At 35.5% G+C, this 24,011-nt stretch overlaps 1 protein-coding gene across 3 annotated transcripts in view; it reads right to left on the bottom strand.

Annotated features, from left to right (window-relative positions):
* LOC149796268 (transmembrane protein 33-like) overlaps positions 1-23,284 on the bottom strand; it is a 31,326-nt gene extending 8,042 nt beyond the window's left edge. The window contains exons 1-7 of one of the 3 annotated variants that reach the window (XM_089960907.1): positions 23,260-23,284; positions 22,445-22,522; positions 21,499-21,593; positions 13,939-14,123; positions 9,516-9,583; positions 8,718-8,851; positions 2,631-2,714 (exon numbers count right to left, since the gene is read on the bottom strand). In XM_089960907.1, coding sequence (XP_089817033.1) covers positions 2,631-2,714; positions 8,718-8,851; positions 9,516-9,583; positions 13,939-14,123; positions 21,499-21,593; positions 22,445-22,522 — 644 coding nt within the window. In that variant the 5' untranslated portion in view covers positions 23,260-23,284. Of the gene's footprint in view, positions 1-2,630; positions 2,715-8,717; positions 8,852-9,515; positions 9,584-13,938; positions 14,124-21,498; positions 21,594-22,444; positions 22,523-23,052 lie in introns of all 3 variants that reach the window. The other 2 variants (XM_089960906.1, XM_089960905.1) reach the window with 2 other exon arrangements.
* Positions 23,285-24,011: the final 727 nt, after the last annotated feature.

Genomic DNA, 24,011 nt, shown 5'->3' with positions numbered 1-24,011 from the left:
TATCTGAGTCTTTCCCCAATCGGAATGTGTCAAAAGGATAGCATAGTAGATCATCTGGGCCATATCTAAGTCTTTCCCCAATTGGAATGTGTGAAAAGGATAGCACAGTAGATCATCTAGGCCATATCTGAGTCTCCCCCGAATTGGAATGTGTGAAAAGGATAGCATAGTAGATCATCTGGGCCATATCTGAGTCTTTCCCCAATTGGAATGTGTGAAAAGGATAGCATAGTAGATCATCTGGGCCATATCTGAGTCTTCCCCCAATTGGAATGTGTCAAATGGGTAGCATAGTACATCATCTGGGCCATATCTGAGTCTTCCCCCAATTGGAATGTGTGAAAAGTATCCCATAGTAGATCATCTGGGCCATATCTAAGTCTTTCTCGAATCGGAACGTGTCAAAAGGATAGAATAGTAGATCCTCAGGGCCATTAGGATTTTCAGATGATGGGAGCCATTTCTTTCTTTAAGTTGGGACTGGTATATTGGGAAAAAAATTTGCCATAGCCAGATCTGGGAAGTTCAAGCCGAGGTTAAGGTTGTGTCAGAGTTGGTGTTGTTCATAGTTAATTAGCATCTGATGCCAAGTCCAGCACTGCATATTCCTGGGCAGATCACCACAACCACTACTGTGATGTGTTATTATTTCCACCTCTAGTCCAAATGGGCTGCCATACCAAGAGGGTACTAGCCACAGAGGAGCTGATGAAAAGAACTGTTTTGGATGTGAAGGCAATGTCAGCAGCAGTATTAATGAAGTCCACACATCTTTGCTGTTGCATTTTCTTGCTCTCTCACTTGGCTTATTAATTTGTTTGGACATCATAAGTATATGTTGTAGGTGTGACCTGAAATGCATATGTAATATGGCTACCTTCCACCAACTTCAAATGCTTACAACCCATGTACTTTGTCCTGCTTATTGTGTTGATACCTGTAATTACAGACTGCAATCAAAGTGTATACAGGTCAACAAGTTATATTCACAAGAACTTATCTGGATGCAAATGACAGACACAAGTCTAAAATTGGGGCATCTAACACCAGGTAATTTGACATAATTCACAAGCCAGATCAAGTACTGAGATGAACTGAAGTACAGTATACCTTAGGCTAGACAAATAAAATGACACTGAAAGGTATATCATGAAACAAAGATAGACCAATAAAGTTAATTGTTCATTTATAACAGAACTGAGAAACATAGACACAAATACAGCCAGAGTATATATCCCTGTGAGAGAAACCTCAGAAAATTGTGAAAAGCACAAGTGAAAATATGTTTGTTTTACAGACAAAACTTACCTGATCACATTATATTTGGATAACTTTCTCTGTTAATTCCAAATCCAGCCCTTCAGAAAGACGAGAACATCTTCCCGTTTATAGATTATACAAAGGGAACCAACTCTTATGTACCTGTTTTCACAACAGCAAAACCTGGGGAATGGTGGGATAGATTATTTGTGATGTGATCAGGTAAGTATTACTGGAGAAACATAACTGACAAAAAAACATTACTTTCTGCATCAAAAACTTTACCTGATCACATTACATCTGGAGAATAAGTAAGGAGGAGGAGAAGGAGGAAGAAGAAATCCTAAGCATCCTATATCTACCTGTGTCTGCCAGTAGGAGCATGAATGACTGTTCTATTAATAGGATGAATTTCTTCTAATGTTAGTTTGGCACAGCAAAAGACAAATTTGTTTATACATATCCAAAGGAAATCTCTGCGGGATTCTGCACTTAATTATTGTCTCATCAGCAAAAGTTTCAGATGTGAATCCAGCAAAAGTGGCAAATTCATGATCAGCCCCAACTATATCCCCATAACATACAAACTGATCAGCCAGCCCCAACTATATCCCCTAAACATACAAACTGATCAGCCAGCCCCACCTATATCCCCATAACATACAAACTGATCAGCCAGCCCCAACTATATCCCCTAAACATACAAACTGATCAGCCAGCCCCAACTATATCCCCTAAACATACAAACTGATCAGCCAGCCCCAACTATATCCCCTAAACATACATACTAATCAGCCAGCCCCAACTATATCCCAAAGTTTGAAGACTGTCTTAAAGGTTGTTGGAGGAGTTGCGTCTCTAAAAGATTGATCAAATAAGCAACACTTTGCTTAATCAAAAGAAGGTTCAAATAATCTTCCCATGATCAAAGGTTGGATCAAATAATTCACACTTCCCTCGATCAAAACAGTGGATCAAATAATTCACATATCCCTCAATTCAAAGGATGCATGAAATAATCAACACTTCCCTCAATTCAAAGGATGGATTAAATAATCCACACTTCCTTTGATCAAAAGGGTGGATCAAATAATCCACATATCCCTGAATTCAAAGGATGGATCAAATAATGCATACTTCCCTTGATCAAAGGATGGATCAAACAATCCACACATCCCTCAAACGATGGATCAAATGCTCCACACTTCCTTAATCGAGATGGATAAAATAATCCACACTGCCCTCAAAGGATGGATCAACTAATCCACACTTCTCTCAACCAAAGGACAGATCAAAATAATCCACAACTTTTCAACAAAAATTATGGAGATAATACATACAAATATCTAACTCACATATCCTATACTCACCTGTTGTAAGGGTTTCTTCTGGAGGAATATCGCAGAGTGAGGAATCTATAGTACACAACTGGCAAAAGAATGCTGACCCTACCACTGAAAATACATGATAAAGAGCACTGTAAAAGACACTATAAACTGCAATAGTCCTAAAAAGACATTTAAAACCATATAAAATGTAATTACTAGTGCAAATGAAAGACTGATTAAGCAAGCCATACATAATTTAGAACCAGATGATCAGGACAAGGTCATCCATGTGCAGTGATTTCTGGCATCTTTCACTTCCTTGATTACATTATGACATATACATGGTAAAATGTTTGTAATCAATGTTAAATTCACTTCCTTGATTACATTATGACATATACATGGTAAAATGTTTGTAATCAATGTTAAATTCACTTCCTTGATTACATTATGACATATACATGGTAAAATGTTCGTAATCAATGTTAAATTCACTTCCTTGATTACATTATCACATATACATGGTAAAATGTTTGTAATCAATGTTAAATTCACTTCCTTGATTACATTATCACATATAAGTGGTAAAATGTTTGTAATCAATGTTAAATTCACTTCCTTGATTACATTATGACATATACATGGTAAAATGTTTGTAATCAATGTTAAATTCACTTCCTTGATTACATTATCACATATACATGGTAAAATGTTTTGTAATGTTAAATTGATGAAGACCAAAAAACAGTCTGACTCAGAAATAATGCATGTTTAAACTTTAAAAGCTGTTTCTATTTTGAGTCTCTTCCATAACATCTGAAACAGACATCGACCATGTCGGAAACCACAGGATGTACCATTTGACCAAGCATAACCACAGGATGTACCATTTGACCAAGCATAACCACGGGATGTACCATTTGACCAAGCATAACCACATGATGTACCATCTGACCAAGCATAACCACTGGATGTACCATTTGACCAAGCATAACCACATGATGTACCATTTGACCAAGCATAACCACAGGATGTACCATTTGACCAAGCATAACCACAGGATGTACCATTTGACCAAGCATAACCACAGGATGTACCATCAGACCAAACATAACTACTGAAATTCATATTATTCTGCATGTAACTCAATTAAATTTACACAATATCAATGTTGAATTTGCTTAGATGTTGGCATGAAGAAAAAAGAGGCTGTTTTAAATTTTGACAAAAAAGCCCTTACAAATTATATATCTTCGTACAAAAAATGAGTGAATTTTTTAAAACCTACTCTTTCCCCTTGCATATATTCTGAATGTAATCAAACTACTGGCTATATTTAATGGAGTCACTGTCAAAAATACACCAGCAGTCAGAAGATTTCTATGTATCTAGCAAAATTCACTGCAAATGTGAGTTGTTGCTGGGAGTGGTGGCAATGGTCACTCTTGATGAAAACACTTAACACAGTGTCCACAGTGCTACATACTAAATAATAGGCAAAGATTAATCACAATACATTTTCATTAATTAAAGCAAAAGAAAAATGGAGAGGATATGCTTATTAATTTTCTCTAAAATGTATCATAATCACATACAATATGTTGACACAGTGTGATACTGGACTGGTCTTCATCCCTCCTGCATAAGATAATATACAGACATGGAGCAGACTACAGGGTAACCAGCCTACTTGATCAATCCACTCACCTGAGCACTTGGATTGACTATACAATGTGTTTACTGCAAGCATCCAAAATGATCTATACAACATTTGTACCTTAAGGACTTAAAAGTTTCACAAACCTCCAAAATACTGATAAGAAATCAAAAGCGCAATTACAACCCGATAATGTATTCTTCCTTTGATCAAGTGACAGCTGAAAAATAGCAGTTTTAACTGCTGACTTTGATTAAAATTTGCAAAATTAAAGGGATTCACATTCTTTTTCCCAATTTCCTAATAGCATAGGAATCCTGAGTAATGTCTTGAAGTAATGCTGGCCTTAAGATACAATGGAGATTTGTCAAAGAAAGTACATGGACCAAGCTCTGGAAGAAAAGTACATGGACCAAGCTCTGGAAGAAAAGTACATGGACCAAGCTCTGGAAGAAAAGTACATGAACCAAGCCCTGGAAGAAAAGTGCATGGACCAAGCTCTGGAAGAAAAGTGCATGGACCAAGCTCTGGAAAAACAGTGCATGGACCAAGCTCTGGAAGAAAAGTACATGGACCAAGCTCTGGAAGAAAAGTACATGGACCAAGCTCTGGAAGAAAAGAATGCAAATAAAAGAAGCTCTTGGCATGCACACCAGCATGAAAGTTTAGCAAATATGTGGCATCAAAATACTATATGCCTAATTTTGATGCAATCAGTCAAGGAAGTATGAGCAAATGAAAATGATAACACTTCATACAGAAGTCTAGTGACATGTACATTCAGTTGGGAACTAAATGTCCCTAACTGTCCCACCAAGAAAGCAAACTTGATATCAAGACTTATCTACTAAATGTCCCAAATTGTCCCACCTAAAAAAGCAAACTTGATATCAAGACTGATCTACTAATTGTCCCATACTGTCCCACCTAGAAAGCAAACTTGATATCAAGACTGATCTATTAAATGTTACGAGTTGTCCCACCTAGAAAGCAAACTTGATATCGAGACTGATCTAATGACACATCCCAAACTGTCCCACCTAGAAAGCAAACTTGATATCGAGACTCATCTACTGACACTGGTGATAGGATCCAAAGTAAGAATTTAGATTAGCTTTTTTCATTTACCATCTGTGACAACATTTTCACAGCTTTAAAGAAATAAGTTGTTTTGGCTGATGACACCACATTTTTCTGAATGTATGTCTTGAAAAGTGCATTATATTTATGAATGTATGACACATCCATCTGTGAAAGTCTAATCCAGATCTGACCTTACATAATGCCCCTGTTAGTAGCACTTTCAAAATGGCATTCTAGTAAAAGCAGCACTATCTGCATGCAGTTATCATTACACACCCAATTACACGTAAATACAGAAATCTCTGCCCACTCACAAACGGGATAGATTCAACTTCCACAACTGTTGTATACCATCTGAGGACAATCTCTAAACACAATCCAAAGTTGAGTATATACCACATAGTACACCTGACAAAGTTTCTCAACTGCATTATAACCGCTTACCTGAACATCATAAATGTTACTCTTAGCCCCCAGCCTTGGTCAATAATGGTTTTATGTGACCCTTATACTCTAGCCTAGGTCAATATCAGTTTTAAGTAACCTTAACCTCCAGCCTTGGTCAATATCACCTTAAAGTTACACTTAGCCTCCAGCCTAGGTCAATATCACCTTAAAGTTACACTTAGCCTCCAGCCTAGGTCAATATCACCTTAAAGTTACACTTAGCCTCCAGCCTTGGTCAATATCAACTTAAAGTTACACTTAGCCTCCAGCCTAGGTCAATATCAACTTAAAGTTACACTTAGCCTCCAGCCTAGGTCAATATCACCTTAAAGTTACACTTAGCCTCCAGCCTAGGTCAATATCACCTTAAAGTTACACTTAGCCTCCAGCCTAGGTCAATATCACCTTAAAGTTACACTTAGCCTCCAGCCTAGGTCAATATCACCTTAAAGTTACACTTAGCCTCCAGACTTGATAAATATCACCTTAAAGTTACACTTAGCCTCCAGCCTTGGTCAATATCACCTTAAAGTTACACTTAGCCTCCAGACTTGGTCAATATCACCTTAAAGTTACACTTAGCCTCCAGCCTAGATCAATATCAACTTAAAGTTACACTTAGCCTCCAGCCTAGGTCAATATCACCTTAAAGTTACACTTAGCCTCCAGCCTAGGTCAATATCACCTTAAAGTTACACTTAGCCTCCAGCCTTGGTCAATATCACCTTAAAGTTACACTTAGCGTCCAGCCTTGATCAATATCACCTTAAAGTTACACTTAGCCTCCAGCCTTGGTCAATATCACCTTAAAGTTACACTTAGCCTCCAGACTTGGTCAATATCACCTTAAAGTTACATTTAGCCTCCAGCCTAGATCAATATCAACTTAAAGTTACACTTAGCCTCCAGCCTAGGTCAATATCACCTTAAAGTTACACTTAGCCTCCAGCCTAGGTCAATATCACCTTAAAGTTACACTTAGCCTCCAGCCTAGGTCAATATCACCTTAAAGTTACACTTAGCGTCCAGCCTTGATCAATATCACCTTAAAGTTACACTTAGCCTCCAGCCTTGGTCAATATCACCTTAAAGTTACACTTAGCCTCCAGACTTGGTCAATATCACCTTAAAGTTACACTTAGCCTCCAGCCTAGATCAATATCAACTTAAAGTTACACTTAGCCTCCAGCCTAGATCAATATCAACTTAAAAGTTACACTTAACCTCCAGCCTTGGTCAATATCACCTTAAAGTTACACTTAACCTCCAGCCTAGGTCAATATCACCTTAAAGTTACACTTAGCCTCCAGCCTTGGTCAATATCACCTTAAAGTTACACTTAGCCTCCAGCCTAGATCAATATCAACTTAAAGTTACACTTAGCCTCCAGCCTAGGTCAATATCACCTTAAAGTTACACTTAGCCTCCAGCCTTGGTCAATATCACCTTAAAGTTACATTTAGCCTCCAGCCTAGGTCAATATCAACTTAAAGTTACACTTAGCCTCCAGCCTTGGTCAATATCACCTTAAAGTTACACTTAGCCTCCAGCCTAGGTCAATATCAACTTAAAGTTACACTTAGCCTCCAGCCTAGGTCAATATCAACTTAAAGTTACACTTAGCCTCCAGCCTAGGTCAATATCACCTTAAAGTTACACTTAGCCTCCAGCCTAGGTCAATATCACCTTAAAGTTACACTTAGCCTCCAGCCTTGATCAATATCACCTTAAAGTTACACTTAGCCTCCAGCCTTGGTCAATATCACCTTAAAGTTACACTTAGCCTCCAGCCTAGGTCAATATCACCTTAAAGTTACACTTAGCCTCCAGCCTAGGTCAATATCACCTTAAAGTTACACTTAGCCTCCAGCCTTGGTCAATATCACCTTAAAGTTACGCTTAGCCTCCAGCCTAGGTCAATATCAACTTAAAGTTACGCTTAGCCTCCAGCCTAGGTCAATATCACCTTAAAGTTACACTTAGCCTCCAGCCTTGGTCAATATCACCTTAAAGTTACACTTAGCCTCCAGCCTAGGTCAATATCAACTTAAAGTTACACTTAGCCTCCAGCCTAGGTCAATATCACCTTAAAGTTACACTTAGCCTCCAGCCTAGGTCAATATCACCTTAAAGTTACACTTAGCCTCCAGCCTAGGTCAATATCAACTTAAAGTTACACTTAGCCTCCAGCCTAGGTCAATATCACCTTAAAGTTACACTTAGCCTCCAGCCTAAGTCAATATCAACTTAAAGTTACACTTAGCCTCCAGCCTAGGTCAATATCACCTTAAAGTTACACTTAGCCTCCAGCCTTGGTCAATATCACCTTAAAGTTACACTTAGCCTCCAGCCTAGGTCAATATCAACTTAAAGTTACACTTAGCCTCCAGCCTAGGTCAATATCACCTTAAAGTTACACTTAGCCTCCAGCCTTGGTCAATATCAACTTAAAGTTACACTTAGCCTCCAGTCTAGGTCAATATCACCTTAAAGTTACACTTAGCCTCCAGCCTTGGTCAATATCACCTTAAAGTTACACTTAGCCTCCAGCCTTGGTCAACATCACCTTAAAGTTACACTTAGCCTCCAGCCTTGGTCAACATCACCTTAAAGTTACACTTAGCCTCCAGCCTTGGTCAATATCACCTTAAAGTTACACTTAGCCTCCAGCCTAGGTCAATATCAACTTAAAGTTACACTTAGCCTCCAGCCTAGGTCAATATCACCGTAAAGTTACATTTAGCCTCCAGCCTAGGTCAATATCACCGTAAAGTTACACTTAGCCTCCAGCCTAGGTCAATATCAACATAAGGTTACACTTAGCCTCCAGTCCAGGTCAATATTAGTTTCATGTTACCCTTGACCTACAGACTAGGTCAATACTGGTTAAAGAACTACTCCATAAAACCTCCTATTGCAATGACCAAAATAACATAACTTACCTAAACATCATGAACATGAGTGCTGGCATAAGGAATATCTCAGAACATGCAACAAAACGGAGAATGCTGACTTGCTGGGCCTTCAATTTATTCACTAGATTCCTTATAAACATCATGGAATTGGGTCCTAATACCTAAAACAAGTACCAAAATTGTATGAACATATGAATACATACACATAATACATCATTACACAAAAGCATTCAAGCAAAATTATAGCTTCAGAATATCTTTGGAGATTTCAAAGTATGATTATCTTGTATTTTATTTACTTTTATATCTGGTAAATGACAAACACATCAGAGGCATATCACAATGGATGAAAAAAATCTTAAATGAGATACGGAATATTAAATGAAGTAACTCTGACAGCTTCCTTGATGCAGAGAAAAATATGTTTAACAGCACTAAATGTCTCTAAGATTTCTTCAATAAGACTTTTCAGATACCTACTCAAAAGTACCATAAACAATACTGCAAATTAATACAAAGATATTTACACACTCACTCAATGAAGAATTTAAATCTAAAGTGAAACAACTGTTTGGGGTCATAAAAATTTGCTAAAAGTTAAAGGGAGACAAATCTTTCTTTAGGTAGGAAAATCTGGCTATAGACACCCCGCCTTACTCACTACTACAAGTTACTAGCTGTAAGAAAAATAAATTCCCATTTATAATCCCTAAGAAACATGAATATTAATAAAATACCTTGTTACAGCAAACTGAAATTCAAGTATAATACAATACCTTGTTACAGCAAGCTGAAATTCAAGTATAATGGAAAAATTGTACTCACATCTAAAATATTTATGGTATAGTTACAGGCATGCAGAATCGCAAAGAGAAATACTGGAACCAATGCCACTGTTTGCAATTAAGGAAATAAAGAAAATATTTGGGGACACATAATCCTATAAAAATATACCAAAGGTCATTTAATACACAAGTCAAAATGGCACACACCTTAAAGTCCGGACTTCATAGAGAAAATATGATGATGTCTGTTTATATTCTTGTCTATTTATAATACTTTACAAAGAGATTGATCTGTTTATATGCTTGTTTATGTATTATACCTTACAATGCGATTGGTCTGTTTATATTCTTTACAATTAATTAATGTATGTTAGAATTAAACATGAAGTAGAAGGCAGCAAATTTGGCTGTCTATTATTTAATCCAGTGTCTAAATGGCTTACCATTTAAACTTTACAAACATTATTTCATTTATATCATCAACACTAACTCATTTTCATTATTACATGCTTATCATCATCATCAATGGGAAAGTGTTTGCAAGAAAATTCCAGGAAACAACCAAAACATAGATGCTCATTTCATCAGGCATATGGAAAAGCTAGTTTTAATCAGCAAAAATCATACCTGAGAGTTCTTTCTTTTCAAGTCTCAGTTATAGCCATTGCCAATTTCACAGCATACCAATATACACTAATTCATTTTTTTATATAAATGCTAACAAATGAAATATTCCGTCGCTTTACTTAAAATGTGCCAATGGGGGTATGTGAGAAAGCTGCCATTAGCTTCCCATGGGTTGGTGGTTCTTAGTGGTATTTTCCCAGGGTTTTCCCCCACCAGTCATACTGCATACACCTCTCCCTCAATAACTCGCACACAACGGGATCCACAAATATACACTGCACTATAAGCCAGGCACGAGTTATGGAGGGACCTCCATAAAAGGAACAAAATTCATTTTGATATCAAGAAAACGTGGGGGGGGGGGCAGCGGCGTTAGGGAACTGGGCTGTTTATTGACTGAATCCTCATTTTACAATCACGTCGATAATAATTTTTAATAATGCACTTTTTCTAATGAAGTTGTTCATTATTCTGTTTAAATAATATTTATTTTCAAAATGTCCAACATATGAAAGTTGTTGTCGTTGTTGTAGGGTTTAACGCCATTTTTCAGCACACGATAGGTTATACATGGCGGCCAGTATTAATGGTGGAGGAAGAACCCAGGAAAACCCCGAAAAGAACCATCGACCCATGAGAAGCTACAGGCAAGCTTTCTCACATACCCACATTAGCCGAATCCAAAACTCAAACCCACACAGAGGTGAGATGGCAGTGATCCGTAATGGAGAGTGCTGTAGACCACTTGGGGCCCCCCAACATATGAAAGATTGTTCCAACTGATTTCAACAACCATCATGTGTACACGAAAAATCTGTGTATTACATCACTGCTTTTTGTTTTCTTGATGAGTCTGGTTCCCGTAGTGGTGTTTAATATTATACTGCCAAATCAGGAGGCCACAGAGCAGGGACCTAGACTAACTGTTGATACACCACCAAACAAAATTCCTTTTTTGTCAAAAACATGCGACATTTATTTCGTAAGACAGTCGTCCACATCAAAACTAAATTTTTTGTATTGTTATTAGTACAATATTGATGTTGTGATTTCATTGGAAGTAATAATGAAACTTTTTATCATCCTTGAGGATATCTTTATGTGCCAGTTCAAAAAATTCTTTGAAACTCACTTGCCCACAATGGTCCATATCTGTGAAACCAAGCTCTTTATTTTACAAAGTATTCATTTCACTTGGCTGCCTTATCTTTGATCACAGTTATGAAAAAGTCAATTAATTTAAGGTAGTTTATGTTACATACACAATAACATTTATAAGTGTCTGATTGATCAGATGAAGTGAGTTCACCCGACATATGACCAGGGCTACTAGATTTTAAGTTTGTAGGATTTTCATGCCTTTTAACTTTTCTTTTATTGCACCTCCTTTATTTGATTCAAAAGACATAATTAACGTGATAATACAAAGGAGGCCAGCTTTTAATTCAGTACAACAATATAACAAATACTTCCAGAAGTCAGTTATCAAAACACTGTCGCCACTTAATTATGATCTCAGAGAAATGCTCGTGGACATAGCTGTTACAGTAGATTGACACATTTTATGTTTAATCACAAGAGGACACATTGCATTTATGATGACTAAACTTAAAAGGAACTAAAAGATAGAACTAGAATACAAATTTCAGTTGACAAAAAAATTATTTAATTTGTATTTACATTGCGTAAGTGACATTTTCATTGATCAAAATTTCCTTAAATATCTTTGAATGCCATGTACTAGGAATGTCATTTGTAAAAAAAAAATATAAAAAATGGTATAACCAATTTTTAAATTTGATATTTCAGTGTTGAATAAAATTTACAGGTCCTATCTACCATTTTCGATGATAAAACGAGCAATACATCAAAGTTTCCATTGCCAATTTTGATCTTCAAGTTCAACAAATCGGGATCAATTTTTGGGGTAATTTCTGGTTTCAAAAATGGGATCCATGCCCAATCCCGCGTTATAAGCGGGTTAGTGAGATATCAGGGCACGAGTCATCGAGGGAGTGGTGTATCTCTAGATGATCCATACAGTTCATTGCATATCTCTAGATGATCCACGCAATGCATTGCATATCTCTAGATGATCCACACAATGCACTGCATATTTCTAGATGATCCACACAATGCGTTGCATATTTCTAGATGATCCACACAATGCATTGCATATCTCTAGATGATCCATACAATGCACTGCATATCTCTAGATGATCCATACAATGCACTGCATATTTCTAGATGAGCCACATAATGTATTGCATATTTCTAGATGATCCAGACAATGCATTTCATATCTCTAGATGACCCATACAATGGATTGCTCATCTCTAGATGATCCATTCAGTGCATTGCATATCTCTAAATGATCCACATATTGCATTGCATATCTCTAGATGATCCACACACATTGCATAGCTCTAGATGATCCACACAGCTAATTGCATATCTCTAGATGATCCATACAATGCATTGCATATCTTTAGATGATCCACACAATGCACTGCATAGCTCTAGATGATCCACACAGCTAATTGCATATCTCTAGATGATCCATACAATGCATTGCATATCTTTAGATGATCCACACAATGCACTGCAGATCTCTAGATGATCCACACAATGCACTGCATATCTCTAGATCCACACAATGCATTGCATATCTCTAGATGATCCATACATTGCACTGTATATCTCAAGATGATCCACACAACTAACTGCATATCTCTAGATGATCCACACATTGCATTGCATATCTCTAGATGATCCATGCAATTCATTGTGTATCTCTAGATGATCCACACAATGCATTGCATATCTCTAGATGATCCACACAGCTAATTGCATATCTCTAAATGATCCACACAATGCACTGCATATCTCTAAATGATACACACAATGCATTGCATATCTCTAGATGATCCATGCAATGCATTGCATATCTCTAGATGATCCACACAATGCATTGCATATCTCTAGATGATCCACACAGCTAATTGCATACCTCTAGATGATCCACACAATGCACTGCATATCTCTAAATGATACACACAATGCATTGCATATCTCTAGATGATCCATGCAATTCATTGCATATCTCAAAATGATCCACACAATGCACTGCATATCTCTAGATGATCCATACAATGCATTGCATATCTCTAGATGATCCACACAGCTAATTACATATCTCTAGATGATCCACACAGCTAACTGCATATCTCTAGATGATCCACACAATGCATTGCATATCTCTAGATGATCCATACAATGCACTGTATTATCTCTTGATGATCCATGCAATGCAATGCATATCTCTAGATGATCCACAGAGTTAGCTGCATATCTCTAGATGATCCATACAATGCACTGCATTATCTCTTGATGATCCATGCAATGCACTGCATATCTCTAAATGATCAACACAGCTAACTGCATATCTAGATGATCCATACAATGCAATGAACTATCTCTTGATGATCCATGCAATGCATTGCATATCTTTAGATAAGATCAGTTGTTCCCAATTGTTTTTGGGACACCACCCCTTGGTTATCCTCAGCACCCCCTAACATACCCGGTAACAAGCATTACTCAGCATCAAGGGGATGGTACTGACCACTTTGGGAACCACTGCTGTAGATGATCCATACAGTTCATTGCATATATCAAGATGATCCATAGAATGCATTACATATCTCTAGATGATCCATTCAGTTCATTGCATATATCTATATATCTAGATGATCCATACAATGATATCTCTAGATGATCTATACAGTTCATTGCATATCTCTAAATCATCCATACAAAACTAATTCAAAGGATACTTGTGATCGGGTAGCTGTTCATAAAGATCAGGGAGAAAAAGAGATAGTGACAGCTGTCCTCCAGGAAAAGTTGACTAAAGAATTCCCGACTGAAGTGAAAATTTGGCAACCTCTGGTGTAACCGGAGTGCACTGGTTGCTGCATTACTGATAAGTGCTCTCTGGTAGTAGCTAAAAGGATTTCCTCTGAAACAAATATTCTGAAATTTTTAAATTGTCTCTGGATAAGTGAAATGAAACTTTAGTTTTGTATATCAAGGCTTTTGTACAACCCAGTGTTTAACCTGTTTCAGTTATTATGACTCTACATCCTAAGTAACAGAAATAAGCAAAAACCAACAAATAATTTATTTCCCTAGAATACAAAATGAAAGTTTAAAAAGAACTTACAGTATTGTGAATTAAATCCCAAATAGTCCTGAACATTGTATCGTAAGTCCAAATGTATAAAATTCCAAATGAATTCCAGATAATGTGTTGATGTACCTATAGTCTCAAAGTGCTAATGTGCCAATAGCCTGGATTGTGGTGATATGCTAAGAGTATTTTGATGTAACAAAATATTATAATCCAAAAATGTTCTTGTCTGAATTCATTATAATTCAACATTAATGTTTTTGTCCAAGAACATTATTGATGAGCACCTTGTATTTACAGTGAATAATATTTGAAATAAATAACTCCATCCAATGAAATACTAAACACAACAAGACTGATTCTGCTAAAGATGTTAATGCAAAATGAGTAATTTCTCAAGTAAACAACATTATATTATAAAAAGCTAAGATAAAACATCAGAACTAGGATGAGGGTCAACTGTTCATTTCTAGAACACTATGTTGTCAACAATACAACATCTATTACTAAAATTATTAAAAAACGAACACGGGAAACATCAGGTAGACTGGGTTATTCCAAAGTCCAAGGCTCAGAAGATTAAGATAAACATGTTTACATTAATAATGATCTGAATATCTAATCCACAATCACTGAGAAATATCAAGCTAGATATTCTGCTGTTTACAAAATCAATGTCTCTAGTCAGGTACACAGTGTACATGATTTTGTACTAAGGTCACATAAAAAATACAAATGTATATAACATAATAAGTAAGAAAAGTCAACAAATAATACAAATTAAATATACATAACACAGTATGCTTAGCAGTAAAACCACAGGTTCTGTCTTTCAAAAAGTTTACCACAAAACAACACTGTCAGCAATGAAAATGATGCTGTTGGTGGAAAACATTAATAATGTCAATAATGATGATGTTGCTGCTAGTGGAAAACATTAACATTGACTGATTCTACTTTTTAAACCATGGTAACTACTTCTCCCACTCAGTTCGCATGTTCATAGTTCTGCCAAATTTTTTATCAGCATCATTCATCATAGTCAAGATGGAAGTCAGCAGTAAATACACATTCTTATTTTGAGTTCTCTTTGTTGCTCCACATAAGCTCTCACTTTCATCTATTTTTTCGTTGTAGTGTCCATTTCCCCAGAAATGAAAACAGATTTCACAGAGACATTTTATGAGTCGAAACACTCTACTGATACTTTTGTCTAAATCACATGCAGTGAAGCAGCTGTTATTATTATTATTATTGCTATTATTATTGTTATTATCATTATTGCTATTATTATTATTGCTATTTAATCATTGGACTAGATTGTCCAATCTGAACTCTGAGAGCTTTGATTACTTTCATGATTGATATACATGTTATCACCAATTTAAACAATATTAAAACAACAAAGGGCAGCATTTATCTGCCAAACAATCACAGGTCCTTGAATGCGTGTTTCAAAAGAACATCAGTTTTTTGAGGTCATCACATCAGAGAAGGATCAACTGTTAATCAGTCATACTGGCTTCATGTCTTTTTACACAAGTCTAACTGTTAGCTATTCCCCAAATTTGGTCATGGCTGACCAAAATTATCCAAAGGGAAGCATCACATAGAAACAGTGCATCCTCTGAGAATTTAACAAACTCAGTTTCCTGACAGCCCTGTGTATAGCAACAATAATGGGTTATCACGGAATAAACAGCTCAATCACAGTGACCTAAACACAAAACATAACCAGAGTGACCTTAACACAAAATATAGCTAGATAGAGAGATATATGTACAGATTAAAGGTTTCAAAATTTTAGAAAGTTATTAGGCACTAGTCGATCCTAATGATCTGTTACCCAGGTACCAGATTAAAGGGAAAGAACCTAAACTGCTTTGTTGTAAGTTCATACATGCCAAATCTCAGCCCCATAAAGGTAAAAGCATAATTATTACTAATATAAGTGGCATAAAAGTTTAATCTGAGCATGAAAAGGGCAAACTATATATAACATGCCATAATTATAAAAAAAACATATGAAAAACATACATTTATTTTTTCTACTTACCTGGATCTGCTGTTAGTTATAATTCTTGACACAAATTGGCAAAATCAATGTGGATTACAAGAATACAGACACAAAACAATCAATGTGGATTAGTACAAGAATACAGACACAAAACAAACTGATAAAATATTTACATACACAACACTGACTTTGAATCTGTGACACAGGGTTTCAAATTCAAGAAACCCATATGTTTTGTTTGGAAATGTGTCATGTACAGTTACTATAAATAGAAGATTAGCAAACTATTCAATGTTGCTGTTGTTGTTGTAGGGTTTAACGCCATTTTTCAGTACAAGATAGGCTATACATGGCAGCCAGTATAAATGGTTGGCGGAGGAAGAACCTGAGAAAACCCTGGAAAGAACCACTGACCCATGAGAAGCTACTGGCAAGCTTTCTCACATACCCACACTGGCTGAACCCACACAGAGGTGAGACAGCAGTGATCCATAACCATGAGTGTTTAAGACCACTCAACCACTATGGGTCCCACTATTCTATGTACACATCCAAATGGTCACACACATCAGAAGCATAAGATCAGCAGACAAAGGTCTACACTGGATAAATGCACAGCAGACACACAACATGAGCCTTGAACTGTACTCATGTCTTACTTGTTCCTGATGTTACCTGATAAAATCTTTGATCTAAACTTGGAAACATTTTTTTTACATGAACTAAACGGATACCAATGGCTCATTTTATTACCTGAGTTATTATCAACAAGATGATACCAGAGTACCCGGATACCAGTTAACATCGTTAGTACAGATTAACTGACAAAAGGAACACCACATGTCCCTTCTACATTTCTTGAAAAGGAAAGAATTTTTTTTAATGCATCTTCAAGCTAAAACACTCACTGGATGAATTGATCTTATCACGAAAGATCTTTAACTTCTCCCACTTCAACAGCATATTAATTTCTGTTACAAATTTGGAATGAAAGACTCAGCATGGCAGCACTAATGACATCTAAATTCAGCTTGGCCGAGATCCCAAAAGTGGTACATATATGACAAAAATTGAATACAAGTAAACAACATTTTTTATGCACTGGTTGCATATCTTTGAGCTTACATTTAAAATAATGAATATAAAACTGACCTGAGAGATTAATATTTTGAATTAAACATGACGAGAAATACAACACACTGAAATATAATTTGGTATCCTCCTGCACAACTTACAAGTAGATATAATTCTACAGAATATCACAGCATTTTTAAGCTTTCAGTGAAACTTGACATAAAGGTGTAACTTGACATAAAATGAACATATATACTTGGACACTGTTATCTGCGGAACATACACAAGATTAACTTTTTCCTACTTAAAAATCTGAAAACACTTTATTATTTAATCTGATCTGTGGTCAGGTATACACATGTGAAATATCTACATGTTATTTAACCATATTTTGTTTAAAAACGACATATAACACAGACACCAAATCCCAACTAACATCATAAATAATCTATCAATATTCAAATAAATTAAAACATATTTTGTTGGAAAATCCTTAACTTTGTAAAAAAGAAAAATGTAAATGGAAGTAAAATAAATAAATGGCTAGAGAGAAAATACGTATGTATGTCAAATGGTTCTGCACATAACATGAGGTAACATATAGATAATGAATGTTCCTGTCTTAGTTATTAGCATAACCAAAACAATAATCCAGAAGATACAGTCAAAGCAGCATAGTACTTGCTGCACTTGGATAAATTTTGCTGCATTAAATACAAGTACAAATGCCTTTATTAAATGATAGTACTTGCTGCATTAAGTACAAGTACAAAAGCCTTTACTAAATCATAGTACTTGCTGTATTAAGTACAAGTACAAAAGCCTTTACTAAATCATAGTACTTGCTGCATTAAGTACAAGTACAAAAGCCTTTACTAAATCATCGTACTTGCTGCATTAAGTACAAGTACAAAAGCCTTTTCTAAATCATAAGTTAAATGAAGCTCTTATAATGCCAAAACAGTAATATGGTATGTTGGTCAAGAAACACAGCAGCCATGAAATCCCATTTTTACAGATTCAACCAAGTCTACATAAATGTACAGTGCAAAAACATCCCTTAATCAGAATCACTCATTCTATGTTACCTTTGATTCAGATGAAACTTCTGAACAAAATTGGTACTCCTCTAATCATAGTCACATTTGGTTCCGCATATAACAACTTTGGAACTCCATGGACATGAATAAAGTGCAAGTGCTTGTTGTCGATATCTGTGCATGTCTGAATGGTGTAAGGTAGTGTCATAAGCCCCAGTCATGATATTTAGAGCACCATTTGAGCACCATAATAAAAGGTTCCCATGTGAACCAATAGATTCTGCATATAACGTTGCAGAATGAATTTCAGTACATTTAAATTATGACTCATAGTTCAAAATATGAAATTTTATTACCATCTGTATCTGTGCAAAAACAAGGTTATGTTTTATTATCTATCGGTTATTATTTTCTTCCCAGTGTCTTTGTTGTAATTATACAGGGCAATAAATAGTACATGGTTTGGTGGACATGACAAGTTATATGCACGATTAATATTTCCGGGTTAAAGTTTGTAAAATTTTAAATGTTTTCCTGGAGTTTGATTACATGTTCCTTTGTTTTTAATAAGTTCATAATGATATATTTTGCAACTCTTAACTTTGCTAAAATTACAAGAGCTGTTTCAAGGAAAGTGATGATCATGATGCAACAAAATGGCATATAAATATTCCCCAAATTTTTGGATTATTTCACTCTCATCAACGGATGCAAATATTATAATAGCTGATTGTGCATGCAAGAGGTATTTTAGTTATTACTGCATTTATACGTCTGCATCTGGCTGCTCTAAGATAAACTTTTATCATAATTTTTTAACTCTAAAGTCAGTCAAGAGCAGAGGTACCCATGATCTCGGCCAAGAACTTATACATTTCATATAATCTGGTCCTTAATTTTGTTTAAGATATTCTTGTTCAAGTAACCATATAATGCAACCAAAAAAAGCAGTCAGACACCTAAGTTAATAAAGTGTGCATTTAATTAGGTTTTATAAGCAATCAATACTATGTCACCAGTCAGCTCTTACCTGTGATGGACAGGAGGGCAGAAGAATTGTAAGGTCACTTACTTAAATTAGAACTTTAATTTTAAAAAATATAACAGAAAGGGACATAAATATGTTTACCTTAAATTAGTGAATATAACACATTTAACTTCAAGAATTACCTGCAGTTTTTCTATTTTGTGTAAAAGATATATTAGATTAACTGTGGATGTGAATAACCAACAGGTTTTCATAAAAAGTAAAAAAACAACCAAAATCTATGTTGGCTTCTTATCATTTTAAACAGTATAAAATACTAGGGCATGGTGAATCATCCTGTCTGTTTACCAGTGGAGTAGTTTCAACCAAGCTGGGTCAATTCATAATTGGTTTTTTCACCATGAGCTGTCTCAAACATCTCAACATTCCATGATGATGCCACGTGGTCTCTTTGTTAAATGCAGGACCTATATGTTACTGGTAATTAAAAATCAATAAAATAGTCACCTACCAGCAAATAATCACTAGATAGTATGAACTATACACCTTCTTATATTGCAATATACAATAAAAACACTGGTTACTATTTGCAATCAATTCTGGAAATGTTAAATTTTTCTGGAAGTAGACTTGTCTTCAACAGCAAATCAGACCCATCTATGGCAGTTTAAGATTTAGTAAATACAACAACACTGCCACTCTTCCTAAACAGTAAGTTATTAAACTGAAGATGCTGATTTTATTACATTGATCTTGTCTTCCTGTAGTAAACATAACAACATTGCCACTCTTCATAAAGAGTAAGTTTTTAAATTGAAGATGCTGGTTTTATTACGTTGATCTTGTCTTCCTGTAGTAAACATAACAACATTGCCACTCTTTATAAATAGTAAGTTTTTAAATTGAAGATGCTGATTTTATTACATTGATCTTGTCTTCCTGTAGTAAACATAACAACATTGCCACTCTTTATAAATAGTAAGTTTTTAAACTGAAGATGCTGATTTTATTGTGTTGATCTTGTCTTCCTGTCAATATATCACCTTTAAACTTCAAAAAATGAAATGTAAAACATAAATGTATAATCAACATTAGACTCGTTTACTATTTTGAACTTGGTGTATTGCTTGAAAAAGGCAACAAGTCTCTTAAAATATTAATAAAAGTAAAAATCAAATTGTATAACACACGGACATATATACCCTGTAAGGGGGGTATAACACATGGACATATATACCCTGTAAGGGGGGTATAACACATGGACATATATACCCTGTAAGGGGGGTATAACACATGGACATATATACCCTGTAAGGGGGGTATAACACATGGACATATATACCCTGTAAGGGGGGTATAACACATGGACATATATACCCTGTAAGGGGGGTATAACACACGGACATATATACCCTGTAAGGAGGGTATAACACATGGACATATATACCCTGTAAGGTGGGTATAACACATGGACATATATACCCTGTAAGGGGGGTATAACACACGGACATATATACCCTGTAAGGGGGGTATAACACACGGACATATATACCCTGTAAGGGGGGTATAACACATGGACATATATACCCTGTAAGGGGGGTATAACACATGGACATATATACCCTGTAAGGGGGGTATAACACATGGACATATATACCCTGTAAGGGGGGTATAACACATGGATATATATACCCTGTAAGGGGGGTATAACACACGGACATATATACCCTGTAAGGGAGGTATAACACACGGACATATATACCCTGTAAGGGGGGGTATAACACACGGATATATATACCCTGTAAGGGGGGTATAACACACGGATATATATACCCTGTAAGGGGGGTATAACACATGGATATATATACCCTCTAAGGGGGGTATAACACATGGAAATATATACCCTGTAAGGGGGGTATAACACATGGACATATATACCCTGTAAGGGGGTTATAAAACACGGACATGTATACCCTGTATGGGGGGGGGGGATATTGTAGAAAAACCCTGGATAACCTGAGTGTTATAATCATTAATTTATGGTATAAGTACTACTGGTGGTAATACAAGTATCATGATATTTACCCAAAGACTGGAAGTAGAAACAAGATGCAACAAAGTACAGTAAAGACTCTGGTCATCCACAGTGCAGCCTCCACCTTGTTTGAAAGCATGAAACCCTGCAAGTGACAAGAAATCCGTTTGAAAGTGGCCAATCTGATAGTACAGTCATCATGTGCATACCAGAACAAGCAAGAGAGAATTTCTAATATGTAATTAAAAATATGTTATAAATTACATAAATTTCTGATTTAATATGTAATTAAAAATATGTTTATAAATTACATAAATTTTTTATCTAATATGCAATTAAAAATGTTTTATACATTAAATAATTTCTTATCTAATATGTAATTTAAATAAAAATGTCTTAAAACTTATGGAAATTTCTTATTTAATAAGTAATTTTAAACAAGTGTTTTCCATCCTGAAAATAGCTAGCTACTGCACCACTCACCAAATGTCAAGGGGAACTTTCACACCTTATTTTCCTTGGCTTCTCTGAAGAACAACAGTGTAGCCTTCAAATGTGCTGTCCTATTCACAAAATAATTACAATGGTATGGACTAATTGCTATTTAATCATGCTGGCTTCATGCCTGTTTATGCAAGTCTACCTTAAGCTTTCTGCTGATTGATCGTGGATAACCATAGTATGAAAAAGGGGAGTGTTACTTGGAGTAATGGTGTATTCTTTGAGAATTTCACACATATACGACATGAAAGTTTGGGTCCCAGAGACCCCTGGAATGACAGTTGTGTCAGAGGAGTGTGTGTGTGTGTGTGTGTGTGTGTGTGTGTGAAAATTCTATCTGACAGATGAAAGTAATGAAATACTGGTAAGCAAATAAGATCTAAATTGCAATAATTTCTTCAGATCCATTTTCAGCTTCATGTTGGCAACCACTTACCAACTCACACATATACATACACCTACAGTTAAACAGAAAGTGGAATTAAGTTCACATACCAGGACTGTATTATTTCTCCTTTCACCACTTCCAGATCCATTATTTGGGGACCCTGTCTGATCTGAACTGTCTGCCATCTGGAAAATAATATGTAAACTGCTAAAAAATCAAACTTCCTAAAATGGCACAAAAAGGCTTAAATACCCGAAACAATGAAAAAGTGAATTTATTATTAAAGATGAATGTTCACAAAACATTTATGTATTACCATATGTACGATATTTCTATCTGAATATGAGGTCAAGATTTTGCAAAAAGTGACCAAAGACCAATATTAAAATGGTGGACTGTGCATGGGTTTGAATGCTTCCTGTGAATTAATCTGAAAAGATATCATGGCGAGTTCCTTTTTAAATTCAGCACGCTTGAATTATGCAGAAAACAGTCCATATTTTCATTATTCTAAAATTCTGAGAGAATAAAAAATCATCCCCGGTTGCTAGTAACACTAACCCCTCCAATATAGTGTCGACAAAAACTCTTGATTTAAACAAAAAAAAAAAATTCTTTTTCCATCTTATATGTGACTATTATTATTCCCATTAATGGAATAATATTAACCATATATTTAAAAACCTCGAAGTTTCAGTCCAGAACTACAGTATACCTCAACTCAAAATTCAAATGTATTTCCCTTCCCCGTGCTGTGCCTTACTACGCTAGCTAATACCTAAAATAGTGAGATGGATCAAAGCTTCACACTGTCTTCTTTAGAAAAAAACAACAACGCAAACTCTAATAAACAATTAATAAAGGACAGTCGCTGTTTTGGTTTTTTATAAAGTACTCTGCCAAAGTTCAAAGGATTCTCAACCTGATCTATACTTCACACATCGGTCGTACTGAATAAAATTTCTTTTGTGAAGATCATTTCTCAAATGCAGTCGTGAGTTGCGTCCCTTGGCTCAAGATTTTAAAACGCAGTCACATCAATATGTCTTTTTATGTTTTAATTTTAAATCTGCATTTAATTTATCAATGTTGTAGCTACATCTTGGCAAACCCATACATTTTAAGCAGTGAATATTTATTCACTATGAAGTGTCATTATGTCCCATTTCTGTGTGGCATGAGTGTATATTTAATACAAAGTATTCAATTAACTGTATTAAGCTACAGTTTTGTTATTAGTCAAAAACATTTCAGTAAAAAGTGCACAATTAAAATTGATAGTTCACACACAATCACGCGCATACACACACACACACACACACACACACAGCATATCACTACGTTACCATATAGCGATACATAATGGATACATCGAACACAAGGCGTTTTCGATTATCAATACCATGTGACTGCACCGTTCAAGTGCATGATTTGGGTAAACCAGTGGTAAGCCTAGCACAATTATTATCATGCAATGTCAGTGCAGTTATAGCTTCCTACCATTGTGATTAATGATCACACCATAATTTGTAAATTATATTATACAGAGGCTGCTTTCTCTGTGTGAGAATGTATTTCATGGAGAATAATTTCTTTGTGTAAGAATATTTTTTATTGATTGTGGCTATATTTTTGTTCAATAGTGTTATCAATATTTAATTTGCATTTTTTTTT

Source organism: Sinohyriopsis cumingii, chromosome 6 (assembly GCF_028554795.1).
Source record: "Sinohyriopsis cumingii isolate HCF-2022 chromosome 6, ASM2855479v2, whole genome shotgun sequence".
In the NCBI taxonomy this organism is placed as follows: domain Eukaryota; kingdom Metazoa; phylum Mollusca; class Bivalvia; order Unionida; family Unionidae; genus Sinohyriopsis; species Sinohyriopsis cumingii.
Note: the sequence above shows the minus strand (reverse complement) of the source record. Positions and strands in the feature narration are given on the sequence as shown.